The following is a 26642-nucleotide window of genomic DNA, read 5'->3' as shown; positions in this document are numbered from 1 at the left end:
TGCCATTTAGAAAGTGGTCAAATGTAACATGTCATATTTGGGATTTCACTTTTTTAGTAAAGTACAAATTCTAGTACTTTTGTGGTTGAGTCCCATCTGGGATTCGAACCCGCACCCTCAGAGTCTGGCACCTAATCGCCAGCACACAAAGTCAGCCGCCTAGCCCGCTCAGCCACCGCGACTTCCACCAGGCGCTTGTTAAAGTGAGGCCCAACTTCATTTTTACTGAAAGAGTTTGTATTGGAGACACTACCCACCCCCTTCGAGGTGACTTCATCGAAAGGACATAACTGCTTCTAATGTTTTCACTGTTCATACATTATGCCAAGGGTTTAACCTAAATACTGAATGGGCACTTACGTGTCAGCTCCCAATAAATTTTGTTAGAAACGTATCTTGTGAACCACATTTGCCACATATGTGAAACTTTGGATACGGATTTGCTAATGATCCCTTCACAACAAAATGGTAACTTTACAAACACTGGACATTAAGAATATGGATAGGCTCACTTTTTTTACATCCCCTTGTACCCCATATTTTACCTTAAACCATGGTATGATGAAAAGCATTATTGAAAGAACTCCACATATTTTTTTTCCACTATTTCCTTCCATTTATTCCAACATGAACAAATAAAATGTTTCCTTATCTCGACTGTCCCTGCCACTGTTGAAAATTATGCATAAGAAAACACTCTTACCCATTCACAACCTGGAAAACCCAAGGTCCCATCATCATCATGAAAAGATTTATACAGCACTGTTCCAGTTCAAAAGTACTGCTCAGTTGTGCGATCCAAACAACTTGAGAATGAAAGATTTGACACTGTAATTCTCCAGTTTAGATTTGAAAATCTTCAGGTTGTAAACTGTCCTTAACTCCATGAGAAGTTGGTTTGAGAGAGTGGGTCCTGCCACCTGAAATGATCGGTCCCCAAGCCTAGTACTGGACTAAAGAGTGGGCCAAGAATTTTAGATCAGAAACTTTATCTTGGGCTGATATCGGGTATTTAATATCTGCAGAAGAGGAGTTATGTGAAAGTATTTCTGTGATCTGGAGTCAGGTCTACCAGAGAAATTCAGTGAAGCTTTCCTATTGCTTGCGGATTGAGGCCGGTGATATAGTAGACAGTTACAGTAGTCCACCCGCGATGAAATTTAAGCATGAATCAATGAACAGGTTGTCCTCTCATCAAGGTAATGCCGGCTTTGCAAGACGTTCTTTAAGTGGTAGCTCGCTGCACAATGACTGAATATGAGTTTACCTACTTATCTTTCTGGACACTGTATATGAAATTGTTTCTGAAACAAAACTACTTGATCTTCATCACATTCATTCAAGACTAATAATGTCCTTTTTTTAAAAAATCAAATTTGATGGAATAAGATTCACAATTAGTAACAAACATTTTATGTATAGGTTTCGCTTGCCCACTTTCTTGCAGGTTGTGGTAGGCAATAAGAAATATGCAAGTAAATATGGATGGCTGTTAGCAAAATGTGTAACGTTTGTGATTGATGCTGATACAGTGCTACATCCTAGAATGTGACTGATAGAAGACGTAAGTGGTCTTTGTGGACAGTTCCGTTGTGTGAAGTTGTTACATTTGGTTGTTAGTGTCACTATACCATCATTGTGTCATGGCAGTGTGGATGGCTGTTCAAAATATCAATCATTTGATTGTCTACACCTAAATGTTTATTTCGGTGGCGAGGTAGCTTAGTGGTTAAAGCATTTGCTCCTCACACTGATGACCCAGGTTTGATTCCCCACACAAGTACAATGTGTGAAGCCCATATTTTGGTGTTGCCAGAATACTGCTAAACACAGCATGCACGCACGCACGCACGCACGCACGCATGTAATTGCTCAAACGCCTAATGTGAGTCCACTTATCCATGTGCATTGGTGAATATGTGCGTCTTGAGCCCACTTTTAAAATGTGATAGTTCTATTTCGGGACGAAGGATGGATGGTAAATTGTTCCAGAGGAAGGGTCCTGCTCTATATAAAGATCGGTCACCATATCACTTAGGTCTAGCTTATGGTATTCCAGGGAGAGTCTGGTCTCTTGAGCGGGGTGATCTAGTTGGGTTATACGGTGTCAGGAGATCTGAGACGTTTTTGGCGCTAGACCTTTTAAGCACCTGTAGCAGGATTTTGTAGTCGGATTTTGTAGTCGATTCTGAATCGAACTGAAAGCCAGTGTAGAGTTTTGAGGGCAGGAGAGATGTGATCAGCTCTGTTAAGATGACAGATCAATTGTGCGGCTGAATTTTGTGTCATCTGTAGCCTGTAGAGGACTTGTTTTGGTCCACCATACAACAAGGAGTTACAATAGTCCCCAAGCAGGATGTCACACATGCCTGAAAAGAGAATGTGCATATTTTACGTCCAGGTTTTGACGGATCATACCGATGTTGTGCAGATGGAAATCAGATTGGCGACTGACATATAAAATTTAAAAAATAATAGATTAAAAGAAAACATTAATGTACGTTAGTGCATCTGTGAATCTGGGTTTTAAATCGTTTTATAGCTCAAACCATTACAGAAATAAACAGCTACTAAAAATTTGGAATATAAGATTTATTATATTTTCAACAAAATGCAAAACCGTTATCGCATTCATGTAAGTTTTACAGTTTAATGGATGCCATCGGTTCCAAATGTATTCCCGTGCTTCAAATACTCAATAAAACCAGGAAATTGTCCAACACATGATGTTTATCTCCTAATTCTCAAAAGGGATGCAGCTTGGGCATTTTTGTCCAACAACCACTGCATGTTTTGTGTAGCCCAATGTGTGTTTTGGGTCATAATTATGCAGGAAAATCCAGTGATCTTCATACATTCTCCATTGGAAGGATCGAGTGACCATTCAAGATGCCAACACATCGTTCCCTCAACAAATTTCAAGTGAAAATGCACAGTGGTGTCACTGTAAGTGATGATGAAAGGGTAAGACAGAACATTCATCAGAAAAGAAAACATTATCCCAATCTTGATTTTCGTGAGCCTTACACCAAACTTCTTTCTTATTGTGCGTCTTTCGTGGATGGTGAACCCGTGAAGGTCCCGGATTAGAATAGACCTTCCGTAACCCATGCTTACCAGAAAAGGCGACTATGCTTGTCGTAAGAGGTGACTACATGTCAAAACATTGACTAGAGAACAGTCTCGTTTCCTGTTCACTTGGTTCCGTCCTATTGCGCAACTTAGTGCGATAGCCAGTCCAGAATGTTTAAACTATGTCAGCTAACTGGATGCATAAATATTAATCAGTATGATTTGATAAGTCTATCCACGTGAATATTGCAACACTAAGCTCCTTCTAATCCTAGCAAACACGTCGTACGGTGTGCTCTGTCGTAAAGCGAGCTCTGACAAACGGAAACCTAGAAATCGATGAAATCTCAAAACGAGGCTCTGCCGCTAGAAATGTTTGGCGGTCTCTGACGGAACTGATACTCCATCAACCTCGTTGTGCGTCACAGGACTACGGTGAATAAGCGCAAAAAATACCTAACAGGTTTAACCAGTGAGCCAGATGCATTGTGACTTATTTTACGACCTCATCAAACAGGGACAGTCTGCAATTCCATAGTTAAGATATGCTGCCTGAACCTCGACATAAAGTATAGAAAGACGGTGTTCTTAAAGTTTATAATTACAATTCATTTATAAATATCATTTTCTTAGGAAACAAGGAATTGAAATTCAGTTTAACTAGAATTGTTTGAAGTGTCGATTTACACTTTCACACGAGAAAATTCGGATCGGCTGAAAAGTAGGTCATAGTCTGAATAGGTTAATGAGACTTATGTTTTGGTATGCGGGATCGGGTGATCAGCCTTGCTTACTTGGTTGACACATGTCATCGGTTCCCAGTTGCGCAGGTCGATGCTCATGCTATTGATCACTGGATTGTCTGGTCCAGACTCGATTATTTACAGACCGCCGCCATATACCTGGAATATTGCTGAGTGCGAAGTACAACTGAACTCACTCACTCACTCATGGATGGTGAGGGAACTCAGCGCATTTTCACCCACTTAATACTTTGCAATTCTTGTCGAAGGGTTTCTTTACATACCTCAGGACCTCCTTTCTTAATCATTTCATTTATGATATTCTCAACGCTTTTAAATTTTACATTCTTTATAATCTGACGAAGTCGTCGGCGATCCTTATTAATAACGTCCTTGCTCTCCCTGCCATTGACTTATGCTCAGTCCCATCTCCTCACTAAATCCTCTTCAAGGTTCTACAGATAACTATTTACGTAGTAAAGTTAATTCTTAAACCTACAAAAGTACCTTACAGTAGCTCACTATTTAACACATAATGCAACGTAGCTTATCTATTATAAGATTATAAGAATCTGTTTTAGGGCACCTTTAGAATACACCACGACAACTTCTCATGAGGACGTTAGGACTAACCCTAATCACCTACAATTATGTAAAAGAGTGCCTAATTCTTAATTAGTATCCGGTCTATACATTTAAGCGTGCCCAACAGTTTTAGCATTCTAATCGAAAACCCGTTCAAAGGTACGTAACTCTGTTCTTCAACTCGCGTATAGCATCACATGGGCATAGTTTGTACAAAAAGTGCAACTACTATGTGGAAACAAACACAAAGCTATGAATGACAATGTGCACAGATATATTAATCATTGGACACGTCTAACATTTCATTTGACGTCAGTGTTGCAGTGGAATATGAAAAGGGAGAAAATAGTTATTTTGCTAGATGGAATAGAACGATAGGTAATATGCGCTTGTGCAAAAGTATCCGTTTCGACTTTTCTAAGAAGACATTATTGCACAAGTTGTCAACGTGGGTTCTGCAGCTGAGGCGCTAGCTAATAGAACATTTTCAGAAACAGTGATCAAGTAAGAGTAAGTAATGTTACTATGGTGTTGGGGACTGCTGGTTTAAGGCTTTTAGTTCTTATTTAGGAATTGCGTCCACGGCAGATCTGTTGTGTGAGAGCAAATGCCATAAAGCTTTTGGAAGCAGACGAATCATTTCTGTTGTCATTGCTGGTTTGTTCGTTTAACGCCTCACTGGTCAGCATTCCAGTTTTACGATAGCGTCCTGAAACATAAACGAGTCAGGATCAGACAGCCCAGTGATTGGTGCTGTGATCCTGATGTAAGATGACGGTATTTTATCCAGTTACTAATCTCCCTAATCAGAGACCACGTCCTGTGTAGACATATGCGCCCCCCCTCTCCTCTTCTCCCCCCACCTCACTTCTAAATTTTGTGCCCAACAGATTTTTGTTTTATCATTACCTGCACAGCAATTATTGACTCTGAGGCCATTTAACGAGTGACCACTATTTTGTGTATGTACAAAGAGTGAGAGAGAGGGACTCCACCTCTCTGTCATCAATCTGGTGCCATTTTGTTGCCAGTTCAAATACAAATGTTGCACCATCTACGTTTCACAGGTTCATCACTGTATCATTCTCTAAAAAAAAAACACCAACAGTGGTCATGAGAAAACGGTACAACATAAATTCACATGAAATAATCTATCACAATGAAAGGGCTATAGAGCAGTTGCAAGTGCTCAGTTTTATCATAATTGTTTGTAATTCAGTTATCAAGCAACTGATATCCATTTGAATCGAAGTGGTGGGATCAGCTGATCATTCACTGTATATCATGTTTGTCACTTTGTTGATATTTTGCAAACATTCATATTGTCACTGTATGCATTGTATGTTATGCTGAAATCTCTGTCATATCATTGCTGCTAAGTCTATTTTATTCAATTCAGGAAACTATTGCAGTACACGAAATGAAAAGGTCTTGTATGCAACTCGTAAATTATTGAGATTTGTGACAGGCAAGTCTATTTTCATTCCCTTCAGGTAACTATTGCAGTACACGAAATGAAAATATCTTAAATGCAACATGTAACTTTTTGGCATTGTAGACAGCCATGCAAATATTTAGAAGGAATATAACTGAAAGAAGTGTGGAACAATGTTCAAGTAATTGTAAAATAAACACTAATTTACCAATTATGTCAATCATTACTTACCAGTATCATGATCAGTGTTCAAATACAATATACAAATAGTCTGGAAATAATAGAAATTAAGTATTACATTACACATGCATGGTACATTATAAATATGATCTGTTGGATATAAAATATTATGGTAAGTACATAAAACATACATCATAAAATGATTACAGAGTTAAATTGAAATTTTAACATCGTAACACTATTTGATTTAAAACAAACTTTCTATATTTTCTATGAAATGTTCATTCCTATCAAATAGGCATAAATTCTACAGTTTTCATAAATTTAGTACTGTTCAATAATGTCAGGATAAAAACTACAGCTTGATAGCAGATGGTCTGTAAGGGAAAATATATTGTCAACATAATGTTGCCTAAACAAGAAGATACAAAATTCATTTATTTGCATTTGTACTTTTAAGTAAACTTTGTAAGCACAGTGTCAGAATGTGAAAACAAAATGAAATTAGATGTGTGAGGTTTTGCTCATGAAAATGTAACTTTTATGTTAAAAGTTAACTGTTAAATTCTGCATGACATTTCTTGAATAATCAATAAGGTCATTTTTAATGCTTGATTTATGGATTTTTACACCAAAATAGCCATTGGTAGGTGGTAAAATATATTTTTTTAAATGTTTCAGATTTTTTTTTTAAATGTTGTTTTAGATTCTTTTCCCCAAAGTGCCTTTCACCACAAGTTGGCAATTCATGAAAATATACAAAATATGCCTTCAGCCTTTCAGGTGCGTCCATTTGCTACTATACTAGGTCATACTATAATAGGGAATAAAGAAAAACCCAGATGAGTGGATCCATAAACCTAGTAAAAAAAATTGAGTGGCCTGACATCATGGCTGTATAATATTTATAAATTTGCCCCAGAAAGACCTGTCAAGGGATGCCGGGTCGGTTGCAGATGTGGGTGTATCTCTGATTTTATGACATTGAGGTCAGTGGTAGTATGCCAGGCTATTAATCAGTTTTATAGCAACAGCTGTTGAGATTGGGTGTTTTGTTACATTAGGTCAGTTTTCTGCCTATATATTTCTGGGAAATGTTTGAAATGTACAGTTGGTCTTGGACACTTATTTTTTTTCAAACAGATACAGTTGTACTTTACTTATCAGAATTGTAAAGATCTGTACCTACTTTTTTTAAGCTTTCTTAGTGGTAAGATAATCGTAAGTTAATGTTAGTTACAACTATCTTAGCACTAAGAAAATCTCTAGCCCTGGGTTAGTATTGGTCTTCAGTCCGTCATAAGAGGTGACTAACGGGATCAGTTGACTTGGTTGATACATTTTATCATATCCCAGTTACATAGATCTGTGCTCAGGATGTCAATCACAGGATTGTTAGGTGCAGACTCCATTGTATACATACTGCTGTCATACAGCTTTGAAATTGCTCAGAGCGGCATCTTACAACAGACAAACAAACCTATTTACACCAGATGTGTCTAGGGGTGTTCTGATAAATTGAAACAGTGGAAGATTGGTCACAGAGAACAAGCGACCAAGCAATTGATCACATTTTCTCAGAATCAAACACAGTTGTTTTAGTCTTTGAAATACTTGCCAATGGAACATATCTGCGATGTTGCCAGGGCCTGAAAATGTGTTTATTTCTTATAAAACTGACTGCACTAACTGAAAAGTCATGACTGAATATTTCTTGAAGACTCCAGAAAGTTTTTGTTCAGAACATATCAGTCATCACTTTAAAGTAGGAAGCTGCATCATGTTATGTATATCTGCAATAACAACCTTGATAGGAAAATCTGAAAAATGATGCTTAAACCCATTTTTTGCAATGATTTTTTATTGGTAATGAAGCAACTGTGAAATTTCAACCAATTCCCAAACTAGTTGTTCCCATTTAGTCAAGTTAATCAAGGTTTGATGTTCCTCCACTGAGCATGGAAATAATTAGACAAAATACTGTTGATGTATCCAACTGACTTTATATATCTGAAACACTGAAACAATGAGGCAGTTGTCATCCATAATATTTCTGGTTATAAATATAGACATAGTGGCCCTGATACATTGTATATATATATATATATTTGTAAGCCATAATATTTCTGGTTATAAATATAGACATAGTGGCCCTGATACATTGTATATATATATATACATTTGTAAGCCATAATATTTCTAGTTATAAATATAGACATAGTGGCCCTGATACATTGTATTTATATATATATTTGTAAGCCATAATATTCCTGGTTGTAAATTTAGGCACTGTTACTGATGCTGGCCTTAGGCGAAGCAAATAATGCATGTGCATCTTTTATGATATATTAATAGCATGAATGATCAGACACAGGCCCACTATAATTACATCAATCAGACTGGCATATTGTCTGTAATCTACATCATCTGGTAATTATAAGCACCTGTGTATCTCTACTTATGACAGACTGGGATCTTTCCACAGCTGCCACCAAACACTGTTTATATTCAGAATACGATATTAATGTTTTACATTTTGTGCAGCAGAATGAGACATTGGTTTGGCTGAGATAGATTAATGCCAGTTAGGTAAATCAAATATCTGACAAGAAACTAGTGAATTAAAACATCTGATATCATGATATTCATGTCAAATTGTATTTTGTTCCGCTTAATAAGCGTTTCCTGTTTCCCTAAGGAAGTGAAAATCTTTGACATTTGTGTCACTGATTGTTGAAAACTGGTCTGCTTACCATGTAAGTCTTTTTTATTGATGATTTTTGTAATGAAATGTGACAGTTCATGGATAACAACTTCTTTATTGCTTATGACATTGTTGCTGGCAACTTAAGTAATGAGTCAACTGCCTCTTCTCTTACACCAGGAGATTGATCTGAGGACCCATGATGTGATTGTGAAGTCAAACACTGTTCAAATCACCATAGAGGGCCGGTGGGGTGGCCTTATGAGGTCAAAGCATTCGTCACATCAGAACTGGTTTTTATTCCCCACGTGGATAGAATGTGTGAAGCCCATTTCTGGTGTCTACCTGCCAGGATATTTTGGAACATTGCTAAAAGCAGCATAAAATTAAACTTACTCCAATCTCCATAATTTCACGCCCACTCACCCAACTAATATGGTCAACAAGCATCATTGTCTCTGCAAATACTCACAGTACAAAGAATATTTCGATTCCAACACAGAACTTGTAATAGTTTACTTTTATTTTGCATTTCAGCCGTGTGTCCAACAACAGACATGAGGAGAAGTATAACTGTTCCGGTCTGTGTGTTTCTGTCTTTGACTGACCTTGCCATCACCACAGTCTTCTTTGCCCATGGAACAGACTTCCGTTATCATTTCCTGGTGGAGACGTACAACTACAGCATCAGCCATTCCGTGTTTGATCTCTGGGCACTAACTCTAATTCGGGTCCCATTCATCTTGGGACTGGTCACAGCAATTATACAAAATCCGTCCCCTGCAGTGTCTCGTAGTACTCATATCAGTAAATACATCGCAGTTCTGTGTGTGGCAATGTGTATGTGGACTGTCATCCGACTGCTCACCCTCGCTGACAGCAACAGCAATCTCCACAACCCCTGGATGTGGGCAATGCTGGCCTGGGCTGTTGTGGCGGCCATCTTGTTCTATATACAATGGTGTATTCTTTGTCATACGAAAGTCTGTGATAAACCAAACTTGCTTGGGGACGATGAAGAGAGAGAGCCTTTGATTAATGACTCAAAGGCTAAAGTGAAGGATGATTCAAAGGATGAGGACAAAGAGAAAAGTGTTAAATTAAGCGCCAAAGTGTTGCGGTTGTTTTCGTACATGCGACCTGACTGGCTCCTGCTGTGTACAGGGTTCACGTTTCTCATCTTAGCAGCTGTAGGTAAGAACTGTGCATATGTCAGAAACCAAGAACTGTTTTTAATTTAATTTAGAATACTTTAAGAAACTGTGTTTATATGCCACACGTAACAATATTCCAGTTATTTGCATCCAATTCCCCACATGGGTACAATGTATGAAGCTCATTTCTCGTGTCTCACACTGCCATTTTGCTGGAATATTTCTGAAATCAGCCTAAAACAAAACTCAGCTAGTTGGTCAGTTATGAGTACCAACTCTCTTGGCTTTTTTTTCTCAGTTGTTCAGATTTATGATTGTTGCACTAAAGTTTATTTGTTTGTTACAAGCAGCAATGTATATTATATGTCATGAATAAGTGATAATTGTGTTTTAATTATGTTTGAATTTTTGGTTGAATGTGACCTTTGAGGGTTTTCGTGATTTATTATCTTCTCGGTTTCCATTGAAATGTTTCAGAAAAGTCTGAAAAAGTGAGAGGTGTGTTTTGTTTCCAGAGCAGAACTCGAAAACTTCTTAATATCTGTCAGTGAAACTTGGTACATATGTGTGGCAGACCCCAAAGTGGTACCTTTTGGTATTTACAGTTCTAGGCAGATTGTACTTATCCTGTTAATTGTAACACAGTTTGTTATTTAAATGAAAAGTTTCTGGCAGCTCATTGAAGGTCAATGTCATTATGTCAAATTCTCTCAACTTTGGTATTCTGGTTGTGTGGATTGTTTTGGTCTTTTTAAAAAATATTATAAAATCGAGTAATATTTTGTTAATTTTGCTATTTGTGTAATAGTGAATACATTAAGAATTATTATCATTTTGTACAAGTCTTTACTTTATTTAATGATCTAGATCAAATTACTTTGCTTAAGAAAGATTTTTTTGATTGGTGTGAATGAAGATTAACGAAATCTTGATTTTAATTTTGAATTATTGTTCATCTGTTTCCTGCAACTAAATGGCTGTTGTCAAGGTAATACCAGAGAGTGGAAGCTGTCTAAACAGGTACTCGTAGGGATTGAATAAAGGATCCAGTTTAGATGGTAGAGCTGATGATAAATGTACCCATCATTGATGGGACTGAGATTTTATGCAGGTGTTGACAACTTGCCAGATTGGACAGATGACAGTTTTGACAGCTTCCATTGTATTGGTATAGGAGAAAACACACCTCTGAGGTTTTGGTAGACAATGTAAAACTGGTAGGGGAGGGATTTCCTGACCCCGATGGTTTTACATTGTCTACCAAAACTGAGGTGAAGTGTTTTCTCTATCATATATACCATCAATGAAAGGTAATTACAATGTTGATGATCATTCAATGAAGCTACATAACAATAATTGAAGTGCACGTAAAATCAATTTAATGACAGTAACTATAAGTAGACAGTTTCACACCACCACTGTCGTCGGCCCAGTGGCAGTGCACTAGAGCATCTACCTACTGATGTGAGCTGTGCAGTTCCAATCCCGCTTCAGAAAACATTTATAATGAGAGTTTAATCTTGAATGATGTATTTCAGTTGATTTCCAACTCTCATGTGTCATTTGAATGTTAATGTTCGTATAAAGTTAGGAAAGTAAAACCTGGGAAGCGGTCTTTCTGGTGAAAAGTAAAACCTGTCCCTCCAAAACATAAAACTCAAATGCAGTCATTCTGTGTTTTTATTACTGCTTCAAACAATAGGACTTGAAGTTGAATGTAGAGTAGGGCAGATACACTGCTGTCACCACTTATGGGAAAAGGTACAGTTGTGTAGCCAGTAGTAAGTGGAGAAAGCATTAGAGGGTACAGTGTGTGAATCCCATTTCTGGTGTCCACTGCCTTGATGTTGCCAAATATTACTAAAAATAGGGTAAAATCACACTCACTCCATAAGTGAGTAAGGCTTTACCCCACTTTTAGCCATATTCCACCAGCATCACAGCAGGGGTATACTAGAAGTGGGCTTCACACATTGTACCCAGGTTAACTGAACCCAGACCTTCGATGAGGGAAAGAGAAATTGGAAACTAGTTCATCATGTATGTGTGTATGTACACGTTTCTGCTGAATGTTTGGGCATTCAGGACACTTTTTGGATGGGACTGCTTTTGTTTTGTACTAAATAATCCATTTGGTTATGAGGGTACCACTACATCTTCCAGCCAATATCTTCATTCCATTCTACACGGGTCTGGTGATTGATGGTATCGCTATCGAGAAGTCGCGGGAAAAGTTCACCCATGCAATTATCGTCATGGCCTTAATTTCACTCGGCAGGTGAGTTCATTACAAAAGTCAAGCTTTTCCTCAGTAGCAACAAGGACAATGATGAAAGTGAAGCATTGATTTTAAAGATCTATGAATTAGTATGTGGTATGATTGATAAAAATGCTTTATGTCAGTTAGTAGATGAGAATAGCAATTTGTACCTTGCTTAGGTTTGTGAGGAAATGGTAGAGTGTTGATGATGTGTAATACTGGTAGGAACTAATCTTGGTGGTATAGCATCAGGTGTGCAGGATGACTGCTCTATCTGTTGTATAACCATGGTAACAGAACTGTTTCTCTGAGTGCCAAAGCAGCAGGTTTTCAGAATGACTGCTCTGTCTGTATATATACCATAGTAACAGAACTGTTTCTCTGAGTGCCAAAGCAGCAGGTTTTCAGAATGACTGCTCTATCTGTATATATAAGATGGTAAAAGAACTGCTTCTCAGAGTGCCAAAGCAGCAGGCTTTCAGAATGACTGCTCTATCTGTTGTATAACCATGGTAACAGAACTGTTTCTCAGAGTGCCAAAGCAGCAGGTTTTAAGAATGACTGCTCTGTCTGTATATATACCATGGTAACAGAACTGCTTCTCTGAGTGCCAAAGCAGCAGGTTTTCAGAATGACTGCTCTGTCTGTATATATACCATAGTAACAGAACTGTTTCTCAGAGTGCCAAGGCAGCAAGTTTTCAGAATGACTGCTCTATCTGTCTATACCATGGTAACAGAGCTGCTTCATCCATACAACAGCTACAGTTGTAAAGGATGAGCATTCTCTCTCTTGCATAACCATAGCAACAAAACTGTTTATTCAGTGCCATAGCAACAGGCATGGAGGATAACTGCAGTATCGTCATTGTCTCCATACAATATGACCTTGGTAATACCAATGCCATTTCACTCTCCATACTCTGTAACCATGGTAACAGAACTTTTCCCTCAGTGCCATAGCAACAGGTGTAAGAGGAGGCTGCCTGTTCCTGGCGTTGCAAAGACTCAACATCCGTATCAGGAGTGTTCTGTTCTCCTCCATCATGACACAGGAAGTTGGCTTCTTCGACACTGTCAAAACAGGTGAGATGAAGTCAGGTACTATGAAGAAGCGAAACTGTTAGGCTACATGTCATTAATCTTCTTTCTTTCTTCCTTTCTTTCTTTCTTAATTCTTTCTTTCTTTCTTTCTTTCTTTAATCTCACACTTAGCAATATTCCAGCTATATGGCGGTGGTCTGTAAACATTCATTTAATCACCATGTGACCTGAAATGTACAAATGTGTCTAGAAATCTCACATACTTAATGTCAGGTTCATATTGTGTTACCTTGTCTATGCGGACTTTCTTTTTGGGGATATACACACTCACCAACAAACCAAAGACTTCATTTCAGTCTTTCCTGCCCCACATGTTGTGATGTACCTAACACACTGTACAACTCAGCTCACTTGATGATATACTGTCTCAAGATCTGCGCTGTTTAATTTTGCTAAGATATGGAACTGTTCTTGACCAATTCGTTTGCTGGTGTTTCAGGTGACATCACATCACGACTTACATCGGACACGACAACAACAAGTGATGCCATTACACTCAATGTCAACATCTTTCTCAGGAGCCTCATCACAGCATGTAAGCCTCACTCATTCAGACTCACACACAGAGCCACTCTGGCTCACTCGCTGACTCACTCAGTCACTCAATAGCTTAGGCTGCACAAGTGGCGAGGGCGGTAGGACTTTTATTTTTAATGTTTGTATATAACAAGTGACGAGGGAGGAACACATTTTTATTTTTTTTCTGTCAGACCTACAGCTTGGGGAGTTTAGTACTTGTTAATGAATTATGTTTATGAGTCACACTTGTACTTACAGACACCCATTCTTATAGTGGACAAGACAAATGGATGATCTGGATACGTCCAAGTCAAAATTATGTTTTTTAAATGGCAATAAAAAAGTGTTACGTGCACAAGTAAATGTGATTCGCTGATGCTTGAGAAAGAGCCTCACTGGGTCACTCAACTCATGAAGATCCAGGTTGGAATTGATTATTCAGTCAACCATGTGTGTCGTAAAAGGCATGTAGCAGGATTACATGTCTGCTGACTTGGTTGACACGTATCATCGTGTCCCAAATGCGTAGATCAATGATCATGCTGTTGATCACTGGATTGTCTTTTCTAGACTCAGTTATTTACAGAGCACCATACAGCAGGAATATTGCTGAGAGCAGCGTAAAACTAAACTCACTCACTCACTGGCTCTCTCACTCGCTCACACCTATTTACCAACCCTCTCACTCAACCACTCACTCACTCATACAACAACCCATCACTAACCAGCAATAACCACAAGATATTTGTAACCATGGTAACTGTTTCCATGGCAGGTGGGACAATATTCTTCATGATCAAGTTGTCATGGAGAATGAGTCTCGTCACGTTCATCGGTCTCCCCATCGTCATCGGAGTTGCACATGTCTATGGTGAATACTATGAGGTAACTACATCGTTACAGGTTTTTTTAGTGACTGCTGAGATGTGAGCAGTGTTACAGCGTGTGTATATTGCAGCCCAACAGAATTATTTTCTAGTCTAAGTAAGCTTAGCCTCAGTACCTTTAGTTACACTTCACTATTGAGTCTAACAAAACCTTATGGGAGGTTGCATCAGGTAACCTTTGAGACTAACCATTCAGAGCACAGCTTACCAAACCACAGAAGTGGACATTCACACATACCTTTTGAACTTTCTATTTCCAAAGATTTGTACCTAAATGATTCTAAATGCTATTTAGTGTACGCTCGCTTCCGGGTGATGTACACGGCGCACATTACAACCATGACAACGGTCACTGAAAATAGTGTTTTTGGCAATATTCAAGGATGTTTTCTTGCGGAAATATTAGCTAATGGTAATCATGTGAACAGAAACCCCAAAGCGTACATACTGCAGGTCAAATAGCTGTGTTATATGCTGATTTTTGTTTGCAGAGAGATCTGTGTCAGTGACCTGAATATTTTAAGTCCCTCCAATCCCTAAATAGTAGTGGTTGTCTGATTGGATAAATCTGTTTATTAACTGTCCTGACTGGACGGTCATAGGTCGGTCAAAGGTCACCTGACACGACCTTCTACTAGGGTTTGTTAGATTCAGTGTTGGAGTGTAACAAATAACACTGAGACCAAGTTTACTTTTAGACTGAATTATTTTCCAATCTTGCAAATTGATGTACTAGTATAATAAAAGGTTAGCACCATTACAGGGTATGCATTGACTAGATTGTATATGGAGCCAGAATAGCAATCAACTATGCACACATTTTCTTGCAATCTTCCAGTGATTTAGTTAAAACATACCCATTAATATGGCAGGATGAATTCTGATGCAGTGATCAGTAAAATATGATATCTAAAACTATTGCTTCAAAAGGAGAAATATATTCTAGCACTATGTAAATTTAATTGCAGGTTTTGCACTATAGATAAAAAAAATATGTATTATCATCACTAAGGTTATTTGACAGAATTTAATACCGGATATTACCAATGTGGTTTTGGGCCATCTCATTATTTCCACCATTAAAACATGTTGTTGACATGTGATCATCGAGCTACACTAAATGTGACTTTTAGTGAAACAAAATTTATGTATCCATTTTCTGTTAACTACGCTTCATTCTGAGACATGAGTAGGCACAATATGATTGTGATTCCTGTGAATAATGTGAAGTAATAACTAGTGGTAAATGCGGTTTTCCTCTCCAACAGGAGCGACAGTGTTATAGCCTAGTGGTTACAGCGTTCACTCGTCACGCTGAAGACCCGGGTTCGATTCCCCATATGGGTACAATATATGAAGCCCATTTCATGTGTTTCCCAGCTGTGATATTGTCGGAATATTGCTAAAAGCGATGTACAACCCAACTCACTTGCTCCCTAACTCCCCAACAGGCATTGGCAAAGAAGGTCCAAGACAGTCTAGCCAAAGCCAACGAGGTAGCAGAGGAGGCCTGTTCATCACTCAGAACTGTCCGCAGTTTCGCCAACGAACGGAGTGAGGTGTCAAGATACAACCAGAGAATGGCAGTCACGTACAAGCTGTACAAGAAGCAGGCTGTAGTGTATGCAGGCTTCCTGTGGTCTGACCAGGTAACGCAGGCAGAATCCCATCAGGGTGCATGTTGTATAAAGCGATCTAAGCACTCAGGTGATCGTAACACTCATACCTTAACACAGACTTACAACTGACATAGTGCTAAGGTTGCTTTGTACACCCAGGATGCATGAAGGATGGATGCATGAAGTGAGAAAAGATAACGACCCTCTCTTGCCCTCTTAAAATATACAAACCATTTTCTGACCCGTGAAGGTCTCGGGGTAGAATAGGCCTTCAGTAACCCATGCTTGCCATAAAAGGTGACTATGCTTGTTGTAAGAGGCAACTAACAGGATCGGGTGGTCAGACTAGCTGACTTGGTTGACACATGTCATCGGTTCCCCATTGCGCAGATCGATGCTCATGTTGTTGATCACTGGATTGTCTGGTCCAGACTCGATTATTTACAGACCGTCGCCATATAGCTGGAATATTGCTAAGTGCGACGTAAAACTAAACTCACTCACTCCCTCACTCACAAACCATTTTCTGAAAATTCTTCTTTGTCTTCTAGTCTCTGATATGATGATAGTACTGACAGGAAATTTAATCTAGACAATTGGTGATTTACACATTACGTTGACCATTCTGTGAATTCAATGTTAGAAGTAACTCTGAATGTTGAAAATGTTCTAATATTTTCATATAGATGATAACGAACCTACTACTGAATGTCTCTCAAGGAGATGTTTTCTCCCCAGTTGTTTGAGCTGGCTCTCACTGTTGCGGTACTGTATTATGGTGGCCATCTTGTGATTGCCAACAAGATCACCGGTGGCAACCTGGTGTCTTTCATCCTCTACCAGATAGAGCTTGGACAGTGTCTGGAGGTGAGTCATGTATAGTCAGTGTAAAGTCAGTGCACAGTTAATGTACAATCAGTTTTCAGTCAGTGTTTGGTCAGTGTACAGTAAATGTTCAGTGTTCAGTCAGTGTTCAGTTAGTGTACAGTCAGTATACAGTTAGTGTTCTGTCAGTGTTCAGTCAGTGTACCATCAGTGTTCAGTGTTCAGTCAGTGTTTTCAGTCAGTGTTTTCAGTCAGTGTACAGTTAGTTTTCAGTGTACAGTCGGTCTATGGCTTCACACATTGTACCCATGTGGGGAACTGAACCAGAGTCTTAGCTATGATGAGCTTTTAACCCACCACCCTGCAGAGGTTAGAATATTAGTAACTGGCAATACAGGATTAGATTTATTTAACCACAAATGTTTAGGTTTAAAATGAAAAAGGTCAGACAATGCATCAAATACGACCCAGCAGTGGTAGGTAACAGTACGAAATAGTCGACTGGGTGACTGGAGAGGTAACTTACAGTTTACTCATGGTTTTCTTTCGATCAACGAAGGTGCCACCATCCAACTCTCAATAATGGGTCTTTCTCTTCAACTGTGACTGAAGATTACCTGATCTTCGTTATTATCTATTGTGAAGTAAAATCTAGGAACAAAACCTCCTAAACACCTCATTATGACGTCACAACAAGGCAGCGCCCATGTTGATACGTAGCTTACCTGATGTAGCACAAATCAAGACCAAAGACACTCAGTAAATTACGACACATCAAGTAGACTAATGGAATGAGGTGTAGAGAAGGCTTGGATCTGTTTTGCATACTAATTCCTAAGATCACAGAACACTATATGTTGCTGTGCACTGGCACAGAACAACACTCCATGGACAGTGTAACTGATACCGCGGGAATTGGTGTACCCAAAATACATCATCAATAGTAAACAGATGTATGTAGGGTAAATATTATTGATTAGAATATAAGTAGTTGTGAGTCATCATAAGTGAAATTTCCATAGACTTACATGTCAGTTAAGCCTTGCAAGAATAATTTCCAAAAACTGAGTAAAAGTCATTTTATTTTGCAAACAAAATATTTTTGCAAACATCTTGGAAATCGTCTTCAGCTACCTGTACATAATTTTCTTTCATCCTTCTGTTGATTAGTTAGAGAATGACACCTGATTAAGGACCATATATAAGTTCAACTTTTAATCTATCCCATAGATATGTCTAATATATGTTGCTTAAACAGTTGTAGTTTTTGTAATAATCATTGGAAGATTGAATGGAAATTATGTGTATGTATCTGAGATGATTTCCAAGCTGACAGATAAGTACTGAAAGCAATTTGACTCAAACTAAATTTATGGAAATTATTCTTGCAAGAATTCTTTATCGGTGCCTGCTACATTGGCACAATGTCATGATTGTGTCCAAAACTGTGCACACGTTTTGTGATTGGGTTTATGATTACAATTAACATTCAAGTCTATGGGAATTTCGCTAATGATGACTCACTCTTGGCCAACTATTGTATGTTAGAGCATTCATGAAGTCTGTTGTAACTAGCTAGTGTAGTTTACACTCATTTTTTGTATATTTTGGATTGGACCATATGTACCCTCAGCCCAGATTATACCCCTACAGAAAATGAGTTATTAAGGTTACTGCTATAATTTGTTTGTACTTCTCACACATTTAAATGCTGGTTACAACACTGAAATGATTTGATACATATTCCAAGTACAAAACATAACCAGGTTAAACAAATTCTTTTCCTCAAACAATACCTGGGTTACACAAGTTGAAAATATCTTCATTGCAGAGAGGCACTCAACAAATGCCTTATACATTTTGTATTGTGCAGTAGTGTAAATGAAATGCACCTCCAAATTCCTTTAAATGACACCGAGAATAAATTGAATGACTTGTCAACATGATTTTTTAGGGGTAGGCCTATAGTAGTCTGGGCTGGAGGGGTATACTTTGGCCTGGTCCAGAATATAACCCACAGAATAAACTGGGCTGGCCTATAGGTTACCATGTGGCATAATTTGATGGGGGTTTTCCTAGGTTGCAATGCTGTCTCTGTTAAATTCTTTGAACCATACATGTCGGTGCTCGTGAAAGTCTGTGGAAGCTGGGTATGTTTGGTGTTTTCAGATAGGCATTTAGGATTTTCAAGCAGAAAAGAAGCATTACAGGTAGCAAAAATGGCTTTGTATGATTCTCAGTAGCCCTAGGTACAGAAAGCCTGTTAAAATCCTCAAACATTTATGCTTGCAAGGGATGTAACTCTAATCATACTTCCTGCTCTAATCTGCTTACAGCAGCACACAACAACAACTTGTGCTTCAACCATTAGCGGCAATCACTATTGAAATAAAACTGCGTCACCATCTGCTATTGTTTCATAAAATGAGTGATCAGTATTTATTTTATTCTCATAAGTCTTATATGGGAAACCAACAATACTTGGAGGAACACAGTGCGGTTAGCATGCTGGTCTCTCACGATGGAGACACCAAACATTTGTGACCTAGGTGTCACACTGTGTTGTGTCCCTGGGCAAGGCACTTCATCCACATTGCACTCAGTCCACCCAGCTGTTTAAAATCGTACCTGAGAAGCAGATATACATGGTCGTTCTTGGCGCTTAGTAGCAGCTTTCAAAGTGCAATTCCATCATGGTAATAATGTAGCGGCAGAGAGCAGCATTGAATTCTAGGTGCTATAATTATCACTATCATTATTATTAGTAACGCTCATGTTCCTGTCTTGAGTTGAAATGGATATTATGATGTCGATAGTCAACAGTCAACACCATAGCACAGTTGTACTGCACAACAGTGCCACATAACAGTTAGACGGTGCTTTGATGGTATTTTTGGGCGTGAGTCTTGTGAAATGTTTTCAATGATGTGAAATGCCCCCACTTGATCTCTGTTCTGGAGTATTTTGTTTGTTTGTTTGTTTGTTTGTTTGTTTGTTTGTTTGTTTGTTTGTTTGTTTGTTGTTTAATGCCTCACTCAGCAGTATTCCTGCTACATGTATATGACAGTGGTCTAAAAGGAGTGGAGTCGAGACCAAACAAACCAGTGAATAGCATCATCAGCATTGATCTGCACAACTGGGTTATGATGACATATGTCTGCCAAGTCAGCAAGACTGACCACCTGATCTTATGAGTCACATCTAATGACAAGCATGAGTACATAGTCATAACTAGCAGTTGTCAAAAGTTTAATTTTTGTAGGCGATGTGATGGCTGAGTGGGTTAGGTGGCTGACTTTGTGTGCTAGCAATAAGGTGTCTGGCTCTGAGCGTGTGGGTTTGAATCCTGGATAGGACTGAACCCAACAAAAGTACTTTATTCATAAAGTGTAATTCAGATATAATTATATGCTAAGCATGGGTTGCTCAAGGTTAATTCTAACTCGGATCTACACATGTGTCCTAGAGTATCGGCTCTGTGTACACTGGCCTGATGCAGGCTGTAGGAGCCTCGGAGAAAGTGTTCGAGTACATTGACAGGAAGCCAGTGATCACAAACACGGGAAGCTATGCACCAGACAAGATGGAAGGTCATCTGGAGTTCCGGAATGTCAGCTTCTCCTACCCATCTCGTCCTGACTCACTGGTGTTGAAGGTAAGTGGTGCTGTCTTTGTATACTGATAGAAACAAATAATGCAGTGACAGTATGATATTCAGCTGTTGAATTGGTTATTCCTAATATTTGTAACAGTTTGGATAAAAAAAATGATTGCACCAATGAACATTTTTACCTGAACTATTCTTTTAGTGTAGAATAATTTCTGAAATGTTGAGGAAAGTCCTTTCTGGGTGACCGTACACGTTCTGGTCCATCATGATACTGACTGACAGATGCTGTACTGAATTATGGGTGTTTTTGTTCAGAATGTGTCATTCAGTGTGCACCCAGGGGAGGTGGTGGCCCTGGTTGGTCCGAGTGGAGGGGGCAAGAGCTCGTGTGTCAACCTGCTGGAACACTTCTACGAGACAAGCACTGGGGATGTCCTCCTGGACGACGTGCCAATACACCAGTATGATCACAAGTACCTGCACAGAAAGGTAAAAGACTCTAGATGTTTTACTATTTATACTCATGCCAGTTCAAAGTCAAAGGTCCACAACAGCACAATGTAGGATTTGGTTTATAGTGTATCAAACCTCTGAGAGTCATACAGGATCTTCACTGTAATCTCTGTTAAATTTAGGATTACACTTCATCAGTAAAGTACAGATTCTGGTACCTTTGGGGGTTTGAATCCCAGCCAGGATTTCAATACAGACTAATCACCAATATACAAAGTCAGCAATCTAACTCACACAGCCACTTGATTGGACTGAACTCCCCAAACTCTTGAATCTCTTCTTTACTGAGGAAGTGTAATCCCAAATATCCATCTTGTATTCATAGACCTCTTACTGATAAGTACCAATTTTGTACACAGATGAAAAGGGAACAAAACTCGGAGCTAAGGGAGGTAACTTACCAGGCTGATTATGACTCATGATGGTCAGATAACTCTGTATGATTGATGGTTTCAGGTTTCCCTTGTGGGTCAGGAACCAGTGTTGTATGCCCGAAGTATCCGAGAGAACATCAGCTATGGACTGGAAGAGAGCACGAAGGAGGAGGTGGAGCAGGCCGCTGTCATGGCCAACGCTCACCAGTTCATCATGGAGATGGCAGACAAGTATGATACACAGTCTGGAGAGAAGGGAACACAACTCTCAGGTAGGGGAGATAACTCCAATGAAGGGATACAAGATAGTTGTATACATTCTGACGGTGGACGGTAAAATATTGAGATCAGGGATGTCTGATCAACATCATCAAGCTTGACCACTGAACACAGTATTTCTAGACTCTTTTTCTGCATTCTTCTCATGATTAGGGGGTCATTACCAGCATGTTTGTTTACACATTCAATAAGTTTTTATAAGTTTAGAGGTTTTTGTTTTCGTGGGTTCTGACAAGTATTTCAACTATGTTTGATGTGCAGGTGGACAGAAGCAACGCATTGCTATCGCACGAGCTCTGATCCGGAACCCTGTGGTTCTGCTTCTTGATGAAGCAACGAGTGCTTTGGACTCGGAGTCAGAACATGTGGTAAGAAGTTATACAGTATTTGATAAGGGAGACATTTTAGTGGCCCATGTTGAACTCTCTTTGTTCCTAAAAATATCATGTGAATATTGTCAGATCTGTTTTAGCTATGCTTTGTGAATGTTAGCTGGCAATTCAGCTTTGGTCAGCCAGAATAAAATATTAGTATGTGAGATGTTTTTTTCACAGACTGTTTGTGCAACCATAGTTTTGTTTGCATGAGGTTTTTTGGGGGGTTTTGTTTTTTCTTTTTCGATGTCAACATGTGTCTATATGGTGAGTTACTTGTCCTTGTCTCCTCCAGGTCCAATGTGTATGTGCCTTCATATGTATGTGTCTATATGTCTGCATGTGTCGGTGTGTCAGTATGTGTCTGTGTCTAAAAGTTTCTGTATGTCTATATGTGTCTGTCAGTATGTGTCTGTAGGTCCTATATATGTCTTTATGTCTCTGTGTGGCAACATGTGTGTGTATGGTTGAGTTATTCTCTCCTCCAGGTCCAACAAGCATTGTACAGCAACGTGAAAGGCCGGACTGTGTTGATCATAGCTCACCGACTTAGCACAGTAGAGCGAGCTCACCGCATCGTCGTGATCAACAAGGGCACCATTGTGGAACAAGGAACTCACGCAGAGCTCCTTGCCAAAGGAGGCATGTACGCCAACCTTGTCAAGCGGCAAATGCTTGGATTTGATGAGATGCCTTCTAGGCATGAAACTCCTTACCATTCCTCTCCACAAACTGTGACATCGCGTGCATCCGTCCATGCAGGGTCTGTGTCCCCAGATTTCCGGTCATGTAGTAGCACACCTCCCCGTGCCTCATTCCATGTTGGCTCAACTCTCTGACCCCTGACCTGCATAGCAGACATCAGTCTTAACTGTTAAGTTGAGATCATGAAGGACCAATGAAGAGGATGGACAAGAATTCAAGAAGAATTCTTTCAGAATTAGTGTTTGCACAAACCATGGTGAAAACAATGGTCAGGTATTGTATTCTAGGACCTCAGGACCGACTCGGAAGTGGAGAGTTATTTGTTTTATCAGGCTTTCTTCCAATCAGGGTAAACAAAGGATTGCTGCTTGACTCTGCATCAGCAATATTGCATGTATTTTTTGCAACTTCAGAATCAGCAGCAACAGCGGCTGTTAGTGCCTCTTGGTAATAGATCCCAATTTAGCAGACAATTATTTTGGAATCAGGTTATGGAAGAGTTCAAACTTTGAAGTCAGTGAATGTTATTTGTCAAACACTGACAGCCCCACAAAGATTTTCATAAATCTGTGTACTAATATATGAATATCAAAATATAGCTTAACTTATATTTACTAAAACCTACTCTCCTTTCTGTGGATGTTATCATCTGGGAAGTATTTCTTGTATTTTTTGCAGTTAAGATTAAGAAGCTATTCATTTTCTGATTAGTACCATCATAATTAGAATGGAAAACCCTGAAAAGTGTATGTTGTAAGTTGGAAGACTTGCAGACTTGTCAATCTGCCCAAATTTGTGGAATTACTGAAAAGACACTGTTGACAGAACAGCATCCTGACTATCTCTGATTGTTTCAAGAATAGCAACAACTTGAAGCTTGATGCTAATTTCCAGATATTATCAGCCATGTGTTCATGAAGTGTCCATGAAGTGTCCAGATATTATCAGCCATATGTCCATGAAGTGTCCAGATATTATCAGCCATGTGTCCATGAAGTGTCCAGATATTATCTGCCATGTGTCCATGAAGTGTCCAGATATTATCAGCCATGTGTCCAGAAGTGTCTGGGCCCTTATTCTTGAAGCGTTTGTAGCCCTAAGAATTCTTAACTTTGATCGTAGCCAATGTGTTGAGAATGGGCTTAAGAAGTTCATAGCGCTATGAACGTTTTGAGAATAGCTAGTCAGATATTATCTGCCATGTGTCCAAGAAGTGTCCAGATATTATCTGCCATGTGTTCATGAAGTGTCCAGATGTGAATACTCACCTATGGAGGCTATAAATGGTTTTATACTCCAGGTTCTCAGAATTGCCATTGTCTTTCAGTTTACATCACATCCTCATCACAAGTACATGTTATATTTTTTACCTCATTGTGCATTACTCCTTCATGCAATTACTGCTTTCCTTTGACAAAGTGAAGCTGTGTGAGCGAAACACTGAAGAGAAGGAGAAGTGTCTATCTAAAGAAAAAATAACAAAAAAAAACCCCAATATGTCAGTGTATTTAGTCACAAACTTTCATTCCCTAGAATAATCACTTGGTCTGTAAGGCTGGTGACAAGAAATAATGTGAAGGTACATGGCTTCCTGTCACTTGGGCACTGGGAATGGCAATATGGCAGCTCGTTCAGTTGGAAAAGTATTTCCCTCACACAGATTTGTCTTGTCTAACGGAATGCAGTCAATGCATTAAGGAGTAATGCAGGATAAGTATACAAATATACAAAATATGTAGATTTTACTAGCTATATGCCAAGGCTCAGACAGGGTTAAAAGGGCAGGATTTGACCTTGACCTTTACAACTAGGAGACCAGAGTTACACATTTTTCAAGTCTATATGCAGTGACACCACGTCGTGTACTGTTAGATTTGATATTAATGTCATTACAAGACCTTTATATTAAAGCATCCATTCCACACAACTATGTGCATTTCTGCACCATGCAGGACCTTGAAGCTAATATTTGATATTTTTTCATATACTGTCGCTATGAACTTCATCATGCAATACCTTGAAGCTAACATTTGTTGATTTGTTAGATGGTACCTGGTGTTGCCATGGTGTTTGTTGGTATTGTGAAACATGTAGATATACGACTTACATTAATCCCTTGATGATACGGGGATATGCTATTGTCGCTATCGACATTATAATGCATGATCTTGAAGCTAACATTTATTAGATGGTACCTGGTGTTGCCATGGTGATTGTTGGTATTGTGAAACATGTAGATATACAACTTACATTACTCCTTGTCAATACAGGGATATGCTATTGTTGCTATGAACATCATCATGCAAGACCATGAAGCTATTGTTTGTTAAATGGTACCTGGTGTTGCCATGGTGATAGTGGGTATTGTGGAATATATATATATATACAACTTATATTACTCCCTTGTTGATACAGGGATATGCTATTGTCATTATCGACATTATCATGCAAGATCTTGAAGATAACATTTATTAGATGGTACCTGGTGTTGCCATGGTGATAGTGGGTATTGTGGAATATATATAGATATACAACTTACATTACTCCCTTGTCGATACAGGGATATGCTATTGTCATTATCAACATTATCATGCAAGATCTTGAAGATAACATTTATTAGATGGTACCTGGTGTTGCCATGGTGATAGTGGGTATTGTGGAATATATATAGATATACAACTTACATTACTCCCTTGTCGATACAGGGATATGCTATTGTCATTATCAACATTATCATGCAAGATCTTGAAGCTATTGTTTGTTGTATTTGGAATATTCATCTCTTGATGGCACCTGTGTTGCCATGGTGATTGTGGGTAAGGCCAGTGTAGATACACAACTCACATCACTCCCTTGTTGATATGGTATCTACTGTCATCAAAAATGTTCTATCTCTGTCATGGAAACTAGAAGAGTCTGTTTAGGGGCAGACAACCCAGTGACTTATATTTTGAGCCATGTTCTGTGGGATAGGAAACAAAATCCATTCAGTCCGGTGCAACATTACGCTCTCACCATGGTAATGTATATATTGCGGTACAAGTCCTTCTGTTCCGTTAGTTTCACTTCCATATATGAGATATGATCAATTTGCAGAAAATTGACATTTGGCAAAGAAATGCTTAAATTTTGACAAAATGATTTGATTTCTACACATTTTAGGAAAGTTTCATTAATTGACGGAATCAAAACCGAAAATATTTTGTAGGACTGCATTACGGAATACCAAGTCGAAGACAAAATACAGAGGTTCTACCAATACCACAGTATAACACTCCTTGTCTCACATAAAGAATGTATGTATCATGTTTATTGAGTGTGTTTATTCATTGTGTTTTTGTTAGACCCTGGTTGAGCCTTGTCCCACATGAAGAATAAATGTGTATTGTTTAGAGAGTATGTTTATATTGTTAGACTTTGGTCTCATCTCATTTAAGGAATGTATGTGTTTTGCTTAGAGATTATTTTTAAAATGTTAGAATCTGGTTGAGCCTTGTCTCATGTGTGGAATGTATGTGTATTGTTTAGAGATTATGTTTAGATTGTCAGACTCTGGTTGAGCTTCATCTCATGTGTAGAATGTATGTATGATGTTTAGAGATTATTTTTAAATTGTTAGAATCTGGTTGAGCCTTGTCTCATGTGTGGAATGTATGTGTATTGTTTAGAGATTTTGTTTATACATGTATTGTTAGACTGGT

At 38.7% G+C, this 26642-nt stretch overlaps 1 protein-coding gene and 1 long non-coding RNA gene across 2 annotated transcripts; one reads left to right on the top strand and one right to left on the bottom strand.

The window, feature by feature from the left end:
- Positions 1-592: 592 nt before the first annotated feature.
- Positions 593-3223, bottom strand: LOC137255234 (uncharacterized). The gene is made up of 2 exons (XR_010954519.1): positions 3118-3223; positions 593-2369 (listed from the first exon to the last, which is right to left on the bottom strand). It is a non-coding gene; the product is annotated as an uncharacterized lncRNA (long non-coding RNA).
- Positions 3224-4819: 1596 nt separating this feature from the next.
- On the top strand, positions 4820-24430 carry LOC137284183 (ABC-type oligopeptide transporter ABCB9-like). Its single transcript, XM_067815907.1, has 13 exons — positions 4820-4910; positions 9257-9913; positions 12037-12151; positions 13088-13218; positions 13676-13771; positions 14531-14640; positions 16094-16291; positions 17000-17128; positions 20553-20741; positions 21012-21185; positions 21666-21855; positions 22124-22230; positions 22725-24430. Exons 2-13 carry the CDS (start codon positions 9277-9279, stop codon positions 23073-23075), a joined length of 2427 nt encoding a protein of 808 aa, XP_067672008.1. The 5' UTR covers positions 4820-4910; positions 9257-9276; the 3' UTR covers positions 23076-24430.
- The last annotated feature ends 2212 nt before the right edge of the window (positions 24431-26642 follow it).

This window comes from Haliotis asinina, chromosome 1 (assembly GCF_037392515.1).
Source record: "Haliotis asinina isolate JCU_RB_2024 chromosome 1, JCU_Hal_asi_v2, whole genome shotgun sequence".
NCBI lineage: Eukaryota > Metazoa > Mollusca > Gastropoda > Lepetellida > Haliotidae > Haliotis > Haliotis asinina.
This window is presented reverse-complemented; position numbering and strand designations above follow the sequence as displayed.

Coding starts and splice junctions, on each gene's coding strand:
- LOC137284183 (XM_067815907.1), top strand. CDS start 9,277: ATGAGGAGAAGTATAACTGTTCCGGTCTGTGTGTTTCTGTCTTTGACT. Junction 13,219..13,675: donor CTTCGACACTGTCAAAACAG/GTGAGATGAAGT, acceptor CTGGTGTTTCAG/GTGACATCACATCACGACTT. Junction 16,292..16,999: donor GCTTCCTGTGGTCTGACCAG/GTAACGCAGGCA, acceptor TTTTCTCCCCAG/TTGTTTGAGCTGGCTCTCAC.